The sequence below is a fragment of the Ctenocephalides felis genome, unplaced genomic scaffold (assembly GCF_003426905.1).
Source record: "Ctenocephalides felis isolate EL2017-DRISC unplaced genomic scaffold, ASM342690v1 CF-g0.4_SCAFFOLD_01886, whole genome shotgun sequence".
NCBI lineage: Eukaryota > Metazoa > Arthropoda > Insecta > Siphonaptera > Pulicidae > Ctenocephalides > Ctenocephalides felis.
In genome coordinates this window covers 181,159,823-181,176,069 of record NW_020538040.1, presented here as the reverse complement: position 1 = coordinate 181,176,069, position 16,247 = coordinate 181,159,823, and the positions used below count along the sequence as shown (strand labels likewise).

The window sequence follows — 16,247 nt, the reverse complement described above, 5'->3', positions numbered from 1 at the left end:
TTGGCCCAGAAAAATTGGCCCAAAAAATTTTGGTCAAAAAAAGTTTTCGGAAAAAAATTTTGGTCAAAAAAAATTTGGCCCAAAAGTTTTTAGTCAAAAAAATCTTAGTCAAACTTTGTTCAAAAAAATTTGGCCCAAAAAATTTAATCAAAAAAATTTTTGTCAAAAAAATTTTAGCCCAAAAAATTTTTGGAAAAAAAAAATTTGGTCAAAATATTAGCCCAAAAAATTTTTAGTCAAAAATCTTGGTCAAAAAAATTTTGGTCAAAAAAAATTTTTCGCCAAAAAGTCAAAAAAATTTTGGCCAAAAAAAATTTTCGAAAAAAATGTGGTCAAAAAAATTTTCGGAAAAAAAAATTTGGTCAAAAAAATTTTGGTCAAAAAAAATTTGGTCCAAAAAATTTAGTCAAAAAAATTTTGGTCAAAAAAATTTTAGCCCAAAAAATTTTCGGAAAAAAAAATTTGGTCAAAATATTTTGGCCTAAAAAAAATTTTAGTGAAAAAAAATTTTGGTCAAAAGAATTTGGCCCAAAAAATTTTGGTCAAAAAAATTTTGGTCCGACTTTGGAAATTGTAAAATAATTTTACTGAAAATTTCCATGTGACCGTTGCTAGCTTGAAATTTTCAGTAATTATCATTAAAATTTTGGTCAACAAAATTTAGGGAAATAATTTTTTGGTCAAAAAAATTTTAGTCAATTTCAGAAAAAAAAAATTGGAAAAAAAAATTTTTGGCCCAAAAAATTTAGTCAAAAAAATTTTGGTCAAAAAAATTTTAGCCCAAAAAATTTTCGGAAAAAAAAATTTGGTCAAAATATTTTGGCCTGAAAAAAATTTTAGTGAAAAAAAATTTTGGTCAAAAGAATTTGGCCCAAAAAATTTTGGTCAAAAAAATTTTGGTCCGACTTTGGGAATTGTAAAATAATTTTACTGAAAATTTCCATGTGACCGTTGCTAGCTTGAAATTTTCAGTAATTATCATTAAAATTTTGGTCAACAAAATTTAGGGAAAAAAATTTTTGGTCAAAAAAATTTTAGTCAATTTCAGAAAAAAAAAATTGGAAAAAAAAATTTTTGGCCAAAAAAATGTTTGGTCAAAAAAAAAATTGGCCCAAAAAATTTCGCCCAAAAAATTTTGGTCAAAAAAATTTTCGGAAAAAAAAATTTTCGGAAAAAAAAATTTGGTCAAAAAAATTTTGGTCAAAAAAAATTTAGCCCAAAAAATTTCCGGAAAAAAAATTTTGGTCAAAAAAATTTTTAGTCAAAAATCTTGGTCAAAAAAATTTTAGTCAAAAAAATTTGACCCAAAAAATTTAGTCAAAAAAATTTTGGTCAAAAAAATTTTGGTCAAAAAAATTTTTTGACCAAAATTTTTTTGACCAAAATTTTTTTGACCAAAATTTTTTTGACTAAATTTTTTGGGTAAATTTTTTGGGTCAAATTTTTTTGACCAAAAATTTTTTTGACTAAAATTTTTTTGACCAAGATTTTTGACTAAATTTTGGTCAAAAAATTTTGGTCAAAAAAAATTTTGGCCCAAAAAAATATTTAGTCAAAAAAAATTTGACCCAAAAAATTTAGTCAAAAAAATTTTGGTCAAAAAAATTGTGGTCAAAAAAATTTGGTCCAAAAAATTTTGGTCAAAAAAATTTTGGCCCAAAAAATTTTGGTCAAAAAAATTTTGGCCCAAAAAAATATTTAGTCAAAAAATTTTGGTCAAAAAAAATTTGACCCAAAAAATTTAGTCAAAAAAATTTTCAGAAAAAAAAATTTGGTCAAAAAAATTTTGGTCAAAAAAAATTTGGCCCAAAAAATTTAGTCAAAAAAATTTTAGCCCAAAAAATTTTCGGAAAAAAAAAATTTAGCCAAAAAAATTTTGGCCTAAAAACAATTTTAGTCAAAAAAATTTTGGTCAAAAATATTTGGCCCAAAAAATTTTGGTCCGACTTTGGAAATTGTAAAATAATTTTACTGAAAATTTCCATGTGACCGTTGCTAGCTTGAAATTTTCAGTAATTATCATTAAAATTTTGGTCAAAAAAATTTAGGTAAAAAAATTTTTGGTCAAAAAAATTTTAGTCGATATCAGAAAAAAAAAAATTTTTGGCCAAAAAATTTTGGTCAAAAAAAAAATGGCCCAAAAAATTTCGCACAAAAAATTTTGGTCAAAAAAATTTTCGGAAAAAAAAAATTGGTCAAAAAAAATTTAGCCCAAAAAATTTTCGGAAAAAAAAAATTTGGTCAAAAAAATTTTTAGTCAAAAATCTTGGTCAAAAAAATTTTGGTCAAAAAAAATTTGGCCCAAAAAATTTTTGGCCAAAAAGTCAAAAAAATTTTGGTCAAAAAAATTTGACCCAAAAAATTTGGCCCAAAAAATTTTCGTCAAAAAAATTTTGGCCCAAAAAAATTTTTCGTCAAAAAAATTTTGGTCAAAAAAAATTAGTCAAAAAAAATTGGTCCAAAAAATTTTTGGCCAAAAAAATGTTTGGTCAAAAAAATTTTGGTCAAAAAAAAATTTGGCCCAAAAAATTTGGCCCAAAAATTTTGGTCAAAAAAATTTTCAGAAAAAAAAATTTGGTCAAAAAAAATTTAGCCCAAAAAATTTTCGGAAAAAAAAATTTGGTCAAAAAATTTGGTCAAAAAAATTTTAGTCAAAAAAATTTTGGTCAAAAAAATTTTAGCCCAAAAAATTTTCGGAAAAAAAAATTTAGTCAAAAAAATTTTGGCCTAAAAAAAATTTTAGTCAAAAAAATTTTGGTCCGACTTTGGAAATTGTAAAATAATTTTACTGAAAATTTCCATGTGACCGTTGCTAGCTTGAAATTTTCAGTAATTATCATTAAAATTTTGATCAAAAAAATTTAGGGAAAAAAAATTTTGGTCAAAAAAATTTTTAGTCAATTTCAGAAAAAAAAAAATTGGGAAAAAAATTCTAAGTAAGAGACGAATGCAGGAAACTGGGGAAAAATTTTGGGAAAAACATTTTGGGGAAAAAAATTTTGGGGAAAAAATTTTGGGGAAAAAAATTTTGGAGAAAAAATTTTTTTAGAAAAGAATTTTGGGGAAAAAAATTTTTTAGAAAAGAATTTTGGGGAAAAAAATTTTTTCAAAAAAATTTTTGATCAAAAAAATTTAGGGAAAAGAATGTCAAAAAAATTTTGGCCAAAAAATTTTGAGAAAAAAAAATTTTTAGAAAAGAATTTTGGGTAAAAAAATTTTGTAGAAAAACATTTTGAGGAAAAAAATTTTGGAGAAAAAAATGTTGGAGAAAAAAAAATTGGACAAAAAAAAAATTGGGTAAAAAATTTTATGAGTAATAAATTTTCAAATAAGATTATAAATACAAAGATTTAATAGTTGAATCATATCAAAGTGGGCAATTAAACATTTACTTATTCACCAATTAACAAAATATAAACTTAACATGTATTTTTACTTTAAATGTTTAATACTAAACATTGGTACAGTTAGAAATCTATTAGATAAATAGGGATTATATTACGACGCGCAAAAAGGGGTCTACGACACAAAAAAATTAAAAACAAAAACAAAAAAATTTGGAAACGTATGATTTAGGGTCTGCAAATAGTTTATAGAATAGAGGATATGACGAAGTATATCTGGCGTGAACATTTATCGATCACATTCACATTCCAATGAACATGATGCTTGTTACACCTTCCTGACATTCGCACGTCATTTCCTATTCTATACTATTCGATGCCATCAATATCCTCAACACCGGCGTTCATCCGGACAAAATGTAATGATTTCTGACACTATACGCAAATAATTATTAAATAATTACAGTACATCAACATATTTTTTATTAAGTTTAACGGAAAGAGAAGTTTGAATCGTTGTTATATAGCTAAGAAAATGCTTAGAGGTCTCTTCCTTTCTAAGAAGTCTTCGGAGCAAGCCTCGGAGAAAAGCTTGCTCTCAGGTTTGAGAAAAAAAAATTTGGAAAAACTTTTTTGAGAAAAAAATTTTTTAGAAAAAAAATTAGGGGAAAAAACATGGTCTGATTTTTTGGAAAAAAAATTTGGGGAAAAATTTTGAAAAAAAAATTTGGGGAAAAGAATTGGAGAAAACCATGGACTATAGTCTTTGATTTTGGGGAAAAAAATTGGAGAAAAAAATGTAGAAAAGAATTTTGGAAAAAAAAAATGGGGAAAAACCATAGTCTTTGATTTTTTTGGTCAAAAAATTAATATAATGGACCATTAAACATTTACTTATTTACCAATTTACAAAAATATGAACTTAACATGTATTTTTACTTTAAATGTTTAATACTTTGGAACAGTTAGAAATTTATAGAAAAATAGGGATTATATTACGACGCGCAAGGGGCATACGACACAAAAAAATAAAAAAAAAACAAAAATAAAAATATTTGGAAAGGTATGATTTAAGGTCTGCGCTATTACTTGGTAGGCAGGGCGTACCTACATATGATAGGATGTACCTACCATATGTAGGTGCAACCCTACCTACCTACATATGGTAGGTACACCAATATGGTAGAGGTCAATATACAAATATTTACAGACTTACAGCTGGGTATCTCGAATTCCGAGATTCTTAACTAATTTAAGCTTAAATTACTGGACTATGTCTCCACGAAAACCGGCGTTGAAAATTACTGGAGGTAAAGATCTACAATGCTACTTTTTTCCTTCTTCGATTATTCATGCATTAATTATTCTTACCTCCTAATTAGCTTCATTCGCTCTCCATCTTTCCACAGAGTGCAAGTCTATGAGGACTTCTTTAGCGAATGTGCCGATGGCTTTTCCGATGTCAGCATCACTTTCTCTAGGTTCATATCTGGTATAATTTTCCTACTTAGCAAAGCCATTCTCCTTAATACCATCGCGTTGTGCACTAAATCGCGGGCCCACAAAAAAAATGTGCTATTCTTCAATTTTTCTGAAACTCCCGGCGAGTTGTGCTTGATACAAAACCAAATTCAATATTTCTTCGAAGAGTTATATAATGGCTTTTATCAACTCGCAGTCAAGCATTCACTATACATTTGTTGATCATATTACTTTTTATTATTTTCCTGCAAAGTTCTCATAATCAAATTCATAAAACATCACTATAATAATTAATCGCACTCTGTAAAAGGTATTTTTTTATAATATATAGTTCTTAGTATTATATTTAGTGTTAATAATTACTGTATAAAATATGTATTCATATTAATAGTATTTTACTAATGTTTATGTCGATCTATATTTACTTTGTTAACAAAATAAAATAAAATAAAATAAAATAAATGAATTATATGTACATTAAAAAACATTCATTTTATTTAAATAAATATGGACAATTTATAATTATGATTATGTTTTAGCAATTGTAAAGTTTCAGTATTTTTAACGCAAAGTATATTGCAAATATTATAACGGATAATGGATTAAACAGTAATTTTTATAAACAAGTTACTACACTTCTATATTCAAAATACCAAAAGCGATTACTCCACAAATAACACAAAATAATTTTGTTTTCATCGAAATTCATTTATATTCAAATATTTAATAATCAAATTTAAATTTATTTAAAAAATGTGGCCTTATATGTTTTTGGCTTATTACCTTTAAATGTTCATGATTTTCTCCATTAGTTCAAAGTTTAAAATATTTCATTATAAAATTTTATTCAAGGTGAATTCTTGATAATACTGGCATCTAAGTAAATAAAATATATTTTGCTTGCAATAAATCAATGGTCCAAGTACAAAGTATATAAGACAAATTATAGTGCATAACAATTATTTAATATGCTATGCTTAAAAACACTAAACTGCCTATATTAGTAACTTAGTATTTAAAAACTTATTATGTAATGGCAAGTAATAAAAATATTTGCATCATAGTTAATTTTCATTGCACTATGTAAAGTATTGTTTGAACCATAGTATTTTCATTACAGAATACATAATATATAAAGTAAGGTAAGTTACTCAATTCATACCACTGTCTGAGTCGGTTTAATTTTGTTTGATAATTATAAATTACATAACATGGTACCATTAAATAGAACTCTTTATTTGCTTAAGCAAACGTTTGAAATTATATATTTTTTATGTGGTATTTTAGTAAGTATGTTCGACTTGATAACTAATAAGTAAAAGGTTGATCTCAGATTGAATTGTAAGTAGTTTAAAACGTACGTACTATTAAAAAGGACTAGGTGACATGCACATAAAAAATACATATCTTGATAAATTATTAAAACTTTTACTAATTGTTAATCATAAGCTAACTAAATAAATTTTCAGCATCATTTCCTCAGGAGGTATGACTTGAGTAAGCATATCCAACATATAATGATCTCTATTTTGATTTTTTATTTTAATAAAAATGCTTAAATTGAACAGGTTGGAATATTGTGAAACATGTAATAACCGTGACAGATATTAATCTAGTTAATAATGTAATAGTATACTTTTATGAAAACTAAATGTATCTTTTACTTTTCCATATTTCTTAAACATATTCATCTCTAAATATCAATGAATATCAGGATAATATACTTAGAAATTGATTAAAAATGTTGTATAATGCATTGCCTATTGAAAAATATAGATTCTATTAACGTACTTGCAAATTACAATTAAATATATATATATATATATATATATATATATATGTATGTATATATATATAATGTAACATGTATAATATTTATATCGCACACCATAAATTTTTAAGTTTTGCATTATTAAAGCTCTATCAAAAATAATCTGTTACACTATGTTTTTTCTAACTAAATAAATAATGGCACAAATATATATACTTACGATTAAAAAGCTACCTTAAAGAAATTTTCACGAAATTTTCATCGCTTACGTTTAATTTATTATTCGAGAAAAATATTCTTCTCCAGTTGAAACTTAGTATTGATACCATGGTTGTCTACGAACCCAGCGCAGTCTGTGATTTGTTTGATCAGATCTGATTTTGATGCTTGCTCCTTCAGCAGCTCGTACAGTTTCTTTGACCTGGAAACAGAACGTTATATTTAAGAATAAATCAAATACAATTCACATTTATGGCCAATTAAAATTTAATTAATCACTTATGGAATATAAATACTGAAAATCATTTTTGTGCAAAAGTAAAAAAAAAATTTTGTGTTAAAGTAAAAAAAAAAATAGTAAAATATTACATTAAGTACATCTTTTTATACAAGGTGTCCTAGAACTAAATGTCAAGCCAAAACGTGTTGATAGTATTGAATTGAATTAAAAATTGATTCCATGTAGTTTAAAAATTTTGGTCACACTACCATTTTTAGTTATTCTGGTTAATTTTTTGTTCATTTAAACTTTGAAACCGTAACCGTAAAAAATATTTCTAGGACCAGTAAAAATTGTGTCACAATTGACTAGTTTTATAGAACTAAAACTATTCATAAAATTATGAATATAAAATTTTCAAAATTGAATTGAAAGACCGTCAATTAAAATAAATGTACTGAAGTGCCTGTACTAAATCTAATTCTTTTCATAATAGTTGCAATCACTTTTATCACCCTGTATGTATATATAAAGCTATTAGTTATGGTAAAAATAAAATTTAGCATTAACTATATCATCAATATTCACTTACACTTTGCATAAGGTTTTGTGCATTTCCAACAAGCATATCAGTGGCCTCTTGATCTTCCTCGGTGCCTGAAAAATTTATAAAACATAATATTTCATGTATAAAACTGAATAAATTGAATTTATTCAGTTATTTACAGCACAGCATTTTACCTTGAGCACCTAACATTGTAGCTTTGACTGTTGAGAGTATCTTGAGCTGTGTACCAATCGTTGGAATTCTTTCACAAACTTGAAGCAAATTCTGCATTGAATTGAAAATTATTAGTCAAAAACAATTAAAAATTATTAGTCAATAGTAATGTAATTAATAAAAAGTTAACTAGGAGCAGCATTTTGCCTAAAGACAAGTTCCAGATATGTGTGAATAATTTCTTTTAAAATATTGACTATAAAACATGAACTGTTTATTTCGAAAATGAAAGTTACAATAAATACTGAAAATGCGAATTCTAAATATCTTACGATCTGATTTTATAATATCATTGCAATAATTAAATCCAACCTATTTAACACATAAATCCGGGCGATCTTGACCAAAAACTAATCAGCACGATTCTCAACGATATTTAAATTTTCAACTCCGTTTCGGAATTTTTTGCAAAAATTTTGACGAAACATTTTGCACTTTTATAAAGAAACGGCTCAGCCGATGGTCTCGCAAAACTAATCAACGCAATTTCTTATTGAGTTTCATCAAATGTTCTTACAATTTTGTATGTCGTTTTAGAAAAACTTTGACAAAGGGTTAGCTCTCTTTCTCTCTCACCCTCACTCCGTCTCTCTCTCACTCTTTCTCCCTCTCTCCTTCCCTATCTCTCTCTTTCCCTCTTTTTCGCTCTCTCTGTCACACATTTGGTGACGAACAATTCAAAATTAGAAAAAATTGGAAACTGGGATTTACTGGCGAAACCAAACATCTCCCTTGGTCCTTGGACTTCCAAAAATATTGTCACTATCACTTATGATACACTTTCTCGCTTAAGAGGCGTTTTTGTCCAAACCCTAAAAAATCGTATTAACGGGGTTTTAGTAAATTTGCAACTCACGGTTCGAATTCTCTTGTCGGTACATTCACGGGCCAATTGTTTCGCCAAACGCGTCACCTCTTCTGATGCTTCAGCGATTGCTTTTGCTGTGGCAATCAACTCGCGTTTGCTTCCTGTAAAACAAATTATTAAACATTATTAAATTAAAATTTAACACTTAAAGATCCGGAAGTGTTTCAAATTTTTTTTGACAGTACAAACTAAATTTTGTGAAATAAATACTGAAATGGGAACTCTTTCTTTGATTCGTGTATTCCAGAACCACGAAAAATCATGTATAAAAAAACAAAAACATGAAACGGAATATAAATAAGAGGCAGAAAAAAATTACGAATATATAATGACAGAACTTATGAATATGGCAATATTTATTGTAATAATTTTAATAGAATAGTCTTGGTGCGAAATACTCGCCATTGGAACCAATTGGTAAAAGTATAATGACCCTTAGACAAGCGTTTCCCTTTAAGAGCAAAATATATATATATATATATAAATATAAATAAATATAAATTATATATATATATTTGTATGTACATATAGTACAGTCAAATTATTCATGATATTCTTACCTTTAGAATCGGATCGAACAAGTTGTGATAATTTAGCCATGAGTATTGCCATCTTTTTAGCTGCAGCAATAATTTCGTTGTCCTTCGACGACCACTGCCGCACTTCTTCGTGAAGACCGTGAGCGGCCATCTATTAGAAATAATATAAATATTTAATACATTGTTAAAATTTAATGATCGATATATATATATATATATATATATATATATATATATATATAAAGAACAAAAATCAAGATTATTCGCGGTATATTTCTTAACCGAGTATTCAAGGGTTGATCATCTCAGGAAACTCGGTGGTGGCTCATTCTCATTCTGATAAAATTACATTAGATATATTTTATTACCATTCTTACCATGAAGTAATGGACAGCTCTATCATTATCAAATATAATTTTTTAATATCAAGCCATCATATGAATACTCACCATAATCGGTTGATTTGGTAATGGTGCCGACTTGAATACTTCGTCTTCATCATCTGTTTCTGGTGGAGGCGGTCTGCTTGGTGGAGCCTCTCCACGTGGCAGTGGCGGACGTGGTGGTGCATTTTCTAATAAACATTTTGCTAATTAGAATAAATTAAAAATAATAGAAAATAGTTACATAGATTTGTTTTCGAGCTATTAACTCTTAAAGCAGCCGCCCAGTAGCGCTACCGAATGAATCAGGATCAGCAACTTATTTTAGGAGTTTTCAATAATTATCAATAAAAATTTATGTTATTAAAAATTATGCTTCTAAATAATTTACTCGGAGTGATAAATCTTGAAGCAAGGGTTGACACCATGGATGCCATCAATAGGCGAAACTCGTTGGTAAAGGGTTAAAAATACACTAGGAAAGATTATATTGTATCTAGTAAATTTGGTTTTGATTAATATAGATGTATCTTGTATATTTATAATTACATAATATCAAATTGATCAATATTTACCGCAAAAAATACCAAGAATTTCTAACAAAATGTATCCAAAATTTTAAATTATGGTTTACTCTGAATTACATCTACAATTGTAACAAAAACAAGTTATAAATCTAGCTAAAATATAAATAAAAAGAAGTAACTTTGAAATTAATGAATACCAGACCAACATTTTTTGTTTCGAGGTGTGAATCAACCAAATGATATCGAAATCCAACCACATGTACGAGTTGGACACGTAAATTTAACCTATACATAAATCAAAAAAATCCCTTAATATCATAGAACTCTTGATGACTACTCACCATCAGTAACTAGATCATATGAATTTGTATAATGATACATTCCACGCAAAACGTGATTTTTTCCAGTCACTTAAGCAAGACATGGAATGAAAATTCATAAGATAGTACGACTTACAAAAAATTATGCAAGTGTTATTGTAAGTATTTGGAAGCAATGGCAATTGTTAGTTATCTAATTTTAATAAGTTAGTTTTACATAAATATAATATCCATATACATAAAAAAATCATGCAAGTTAACTTTACCCGATATTATCTTAAAAATACATACAGGAGAATTAGATTGAGAAGATGTAGCAAAAACTATATAACCCAAAATGCAACATCAAAGCATTTAGTAAATGTCAACTACTTGTGAAAATTGGATTATCATTCAATAATTCTTAACTTAAGCACGGTGTTTTATTTATGCATTATTTGAACAACGATCAGATTTTAAGGATCCTATGGGCTGACATAAAAATAGTTGTCCCATTTTAATAATGAAATTTAATATCATAATTACATACTATGGGTAAGGGCTATCTTCATTTGGAAAAATATTGTTATCTATATTTCCAAATGAAAACCGATGTCACTATGCTGACATCAAGCTGTGCGAAGCCCTGTATGCAATACCATAGCCCTAACCACTAATCAAAAAAATTTTTTTTTTGAATTTCAAACTGTTCATATACCGAGAAGAAATTATTTTGACATTGTACAGCTTGTTTGGAAAGTGAACCAGTAGTTGTCCTATCATAATCCTGACATATATTATATGGCTAATATGATTTATATTTAATAGTATTTATATGCACTTATGTCTCATCAGAAAAGCGATTTCCCTGAGATTATATTTGAGATCTTTAAATTCAAGTGAGAATTTAATATATTTCTAGATAATTTCCAAAATGAAAATTAATTTTTATTAAATGATAATCCATTACACAATTAATATTAGAAACTACAAATATATTTTACATGCAGACGACAAATGGATATGTAGATATATATATTTACAAATACATTTCGAATAGAGACAATACACGACAAAACCATCGACTTGGAAACACAATGTTCATTCTTAGCGTCACAGAACATACTTTGTAGATAAATTGCTGCTAATAAAAATGCACTAAAATATTATTAATACACGTTGTTACCTCTATCATACTCGCGTGCCATTTCGTCATCCGAAGTCAGTTCACGGCAAAGTAAATCAGAACTATCGCCTACATCCAGGTGTGAAATAAAATAGTATTACAGATAATTGCAGAATGATCATCAGAAATGGTGCAAATTAATAATAATTAAATGATAAAAAATAAATATTTATGAAGCTTGTTTAAACTAAACGCGCCGGATCTTCGTAAGTATTGAACTAGTGTGATCTAGTATGATCAAAAAAAAATTATTGAACTTATGTGTTAAAATTTGTATAGATGTATCTGAACCGGCTCGTTAAGTTTAGTAATGACAATGCTTTTTCATGAAGTATTTTACACTTTCAGGTTGCAAATTAAAAAAAAAGTAATAAATATATGTATCAAAGTGTATAAAGCCTATAAAATGTATTGAGGATTTTGCAATCCTGGTTCTACAAGTCACTTGAAAAAACTTTGCCTAAGAAACCACTTTCAATATAGTATTTGCTCCATAAATTTAAACATGGACTTACAAGAAAATCGGGGTTACTTAACAAACCCCTTAAAATACTATAGGTCTATGAGAAGTGGTTTAATTATTCTTCGACCAAATTTATTGAAATGACCCAAAGAAACAGAATTGCAAAGTGCACCAATGTCCAAAAACTTGGCACGCCCTAAAAATGATGATAGGCCTACTATTTCATGACTTAATTAGAAAGTTCTGAATTTCGCCAAACATGTCATTCATAATAAATATAAATAATAAAATATGTGAATAAATAAGAATATAATGGCAAAAAAGTGTAGAAGTCTAAAATCATATAAAAATGTATGGAATTATAGAAAAAGTCATTTTAATAACCCTTTCGCCACGAGCGTCGCTTATAAGCGCAATCCTCTTGGAGATGCGTGTGATCCGATAGACGACATCTATGGCAATGACTCGAAGTGTAATTTTTAATTTTTAATTTTCAAATACATTTGATATTAATTAAAAATTATTTAAAGCAATGTAACACCGGCGAAAAAAAATCGACGAAAAACACTGCCATAGCAAAAGGGTAACTTTAAAACATCTTTTTCCATGTGTAGAAATGTTTTGAAAATAAAAAAAAAAACGATTGAAGTTAGACTAAAAATAAATAAAATTTTCAGAATGGCAAAGCAGAGAATATAGAAAAAAGTGATGGTGTAAATGTGAGAATATTTGCTACCTCTGGCCCATTTTGGTAAAGGACTGACCGGCCTATGTTTGCTGTCTCCCAATGGTGAAGCCGCAGTCAATCTTTGCTCTGGTTCGGGGGCGGAACGCAAGCACTCGCCAACTGAGTGGGCCAATTTGGTTAAACAGAGAAAAAAGCAAGCATACACCGAATCATATAATCACCAATCATACCAAAACGCCTACTTGCTAGTAATACTTAAATTCAGTGATTCTCTATTTTTTAGAGATAACGACGACATTCAACTGGTGAATTTAGAAGTTGGCAGTACACCAACAATAAAATTAATTCAGTATACAGTCAAAACTACGATAAAGCGGTATTCTGGGAACGCGGTCTTCGTACTAAACGGACCAAAATTACGACAGCCCTCCGATAACACGGTACAACACCCAATAACATGGATCATGTGCAACATCCCAGAAGTTCCTTTCGCGCAAACTAGAGATTGTTGTAAGAGGTTTTAATATCGACTATTTTATCTTTTATCTATGTGTACGATATCGGATTTGGTAGTGTCATATCAGTCTCACAAAACGTTAGTACGAAAAAAATATATGCTTAAATTTTTTTATTGAAAACAGTGTTTTATATAAGCCTTTGTTTCATTTTATCATCATATTCTTATATGAACTCTTTAATTCAATGAGTAATAATGTATTTCTTTGTTATCATATCCTTATGTAAACTTTTGATTTCAATAAAAAATAATTTATATATTTTTAAATATCAATATATGAAGTCTTCAATTCAATAAAAGAAAAGTATGTCTTTTGTATTTAATAAACTCCATGTAATGCGATAGGAATGCTGTGATTACAAATAATTACGAGTTTCCTAATTACACGGTACGCACTCACCGCGTTATCGGAGGAATGACTGTACATATGAATTACAGCGCTTTTTATGTATTTAGCATAATACAACAAAATTACCCGGTTGAGAATCCCTGAACTAATTCTAACACAATGATTCAAATAATTATTATAGCAACTCTACTCGACTAAATAGGTGATACTTATCGTTTTTTTAATTAATTGCGTAATAATTATTTTCCCAATTTCAAACAAAGTATATAATTGTGAAATTAAAAGATATTAAACGAATAGTATAGAATATAGGTTTACAGATGTGTTGAGTATGAAAATATTAGATTGCTGTTAAACTACTGAATACATCGTTGTATATATTAAATCACAAAAATAAATAACATGAATTAAACCGCGTTAATTAATAAATGCTCAACGACTAATAAATTTCCACTACTAGAAAAACATGCTGATGATTTTATCGAACACACATATGATACATTTCATTTCTGACTTATATTTATAATATACCTCTGTCTGCAAAGTAGCTGTATTGCTGTGGAGGAACACTTTCTACATCTGTAATAATTGCATTTTAACATATTATATTATTATATACATATAGACAAGTGTGCAATTGAGTGGTTCGCTAAAACTAAGTTTCTAAAGCAATTAGCGCAAATATATGAAAGCAAGTATTGTATAAGCATTGCTTGTCGCGATAGCCACCGCCCACCAAGTTATTTTTGTTAAAAACGTACCCAGATTATTCATAACCATAGAAGGTTCTGAATTGCCAAATTCATTTCATAAAGCAGTTGTGTAACTGCAACTTGGTTACATTATTAAGTTCAATTGTACAATTCGAAATAATTTTATAAAATTGAAATTATTCAGATTCTATAAAGTTATCGAAATTTCTATGTCAATAATTTACTACAAACATGTATTAAAAGTGCTTATCAAAATTCTTGCTAGTGACCAGATACTTATGAATATCAACACCACATTTGTTAAACACAAAAATAAGAAGAAGTGATTATATACCACAATATTGTTAACATTAATTCACAATATAGGAACTTTACGCAGATCATTCATTAATATTTACAACTTTCTAATAATACGAGAAGGTAGATGGTGCCATCTGATGTCGGTATGATTTCTCATAAAAGAAATTACTTGGAATTCAAAACAACGAACTTTTACTGATTGTAAACACTTGAAGTTATACTTACATACATGTCTAAACACGAAAAGCAGTTTACTATCACTGCATGAAGGATGAGCAATGGGCAAACGCAATGTACAGACATGGAAGAGGCATTACTTATTGTATTGATGTAATTTAAAACAATTTATATATGCAACTAAAATATTTATAAAACTGTGTATAGGTTCATATTTAACCTAAACAAAGCTGCTAAATATTGCTCATGAAAAAACATCAATCTACTGAAAAAGCATATGCCGAAACTAGATAAATAAAATTTACCTTGTAGATACAATTTGTTCATATCTGGTGGTGGTGGTAGATCCGGTGTAACCATTACTGCACGACGAACTTTTCCAACGCTGTTTAGCAACTAGAAGAAACGAATACTTTTAGTATTAAAATCATAAGTACAGAAATCAATAAAACATTTATTAAATAATATTACGTTTTTATTGGTGTCTCTCCACCGAGATACTGCTGACTGATCAGATGGATTGAGAGCAACTTGCTTAGCATCTTGAACCATTGGAGCAACATCTATTTGAAATAACAAACATGTATAATATTGCAATATATTAAATACATTGCATGTTTATTTAAACTTACATCCCAACATTTCGTCAGAGGCAGTATTCACATTAGAAATAAATTGTGGATCTTCAGAGTTGTCGCTTTCTTGTTTCGCAACAAGCAAAACGCGATTTGCCAATCTAAAGCAATTGATGATATATGATAGTGAAAACGTAATTTACTTTACGCATTTGTCAAATTCCAAATCTCTAAATTATAAAACAAGCAATAAAAGTGTTACCTTGCAATGCTCGATGTGTTATCCACCATTTTCTGAGGTAGTTTGTTTCTTATTGCTTCTTCGCATAGGAATGTATGTTTTTGCATCTGCTCCTCTATATGTCAATAATGAAAAAAATATGTAATTATTGTATTAAAAAAAAAACAAAAATAATATAAATCTATTGAAGTCAGTCTACCTGAAGTTTTAATAAAGTCAGCAGGATCTGTTGCTTGGTCACATAGATTTCGAACCTTGATAATGGTATCTGCATACTGCTGCCTAAGATTGTTTAAATGTTCTTCAGCTGCCTTACTATCTGGGTAATTCATTCTAATGCGACCAGCAGAAATTAATTGGGGCGTCAAGCTATCAACCTATAAAATATAAAACATTTTAATATTTTATGTTATTTATGACATCACCATATATTTTCAATAATTACTTGTGAAGCAGCCGACAGCAATGCCTCGGCTATTTTCTTGTTGCCGCTAGATCCACCAGCTGCCACCATTCTACTAGTTTTAGATGCGCGATTACTGAAGGCTTGAAGATTATTTGCCTTTTCGGTGAAGTTTTGTTCTCTTCCAGGAGTGCCTGTTATA

At 28.1% G+C, this 16,247-nt stretch overlaps 1 protein-coding gene across 4 annotated transcripts in view; it reads right to left on the bottom strand.

Moving 5' to 3' along the window:
- Nucleotides 1-6,721: 6,721 nt before the first annotated feature.
- The window catches only part of LOC113377839 (vinculin), a 35,080-nt gene continuing 25,554 nt past the window's right edge, over nucleotides 6,722-16,247 (bottom strand). Inside the window, exons 11-25 of one of the 4 annotated variants that reach the window (XM_026618273.1) lie at nucleotides 16,088-16,239; nucleotides 15,842-16,019; nucleotides 15,664-15,757; nucleotides 15,459-15,562; nucleotides 15,298-15,389; nucleotides 15,132-15,222; nucleotides 14,168-14,215; nucleotides 12,819-12,929; nucleotides 11,620-11,688; nucleotides 9,674-9,798; nucleotides 9,246-9,375; nucleotides 8,674-8,786; nucleotides 7,778-7,868; nucleotides 7,629-7,693; nucleotides 6,723-7,018 (exon numbers count right to left, since the gene is read on the bottom strand). In XM_026618273.1, the coding sequence (XP_026474058.1) occupies nucleotides 6,911-7,018; nucleotides 7,629-7,693; nucleotides 7,778-7,868; nucleotides 8,674-8,786; nucleotides 9,246-9,375; nucleotides 9,674-9,798; nucleotides 11,620-11,688; nucleotides 12,819-12,929; nucleotides 14,168-14,215; nucleotides 15,132-15,222; nucleotides 15,298-15,389; nucleotides 15,459-15,562; nucleotides 15,664-15,757; nucleotides 15,842-16,019; nucleotides 16,088-16,239 (1,571 nt within the window). In that variant the 3' untranslated portion in view covers nucleotides 6,723-6,910. Of the gene's footprint in view, nucleotides 7,019-7,628; nucleotides 7,694-7,777; nucleotides 7,869-8,673; nucleotides 8,787-9,245; nucleotides 9,376-9,673; nucleotides 9,814-11,619; nucleotides 11,689-12,670; nucleotides 12,681-12,818; nucleotides 12,930-14,167; nucleotides 14,216-14,874; nucleotides 14,883-15,131; nucleotides 15,223-15,297; nucleotides 15,390-15,458; nucleotides 15,563-15,663; nucleotides 15,758-15,841; nucleotides 16,020-16,087; nucleotides 16,240-16,247 lie in introns of all 4 variants that reach the window. The other 3 variants (XM_026618274.1, XM_026618276.1, XM_026618275.1) reach the window with 3 other exon arrangements.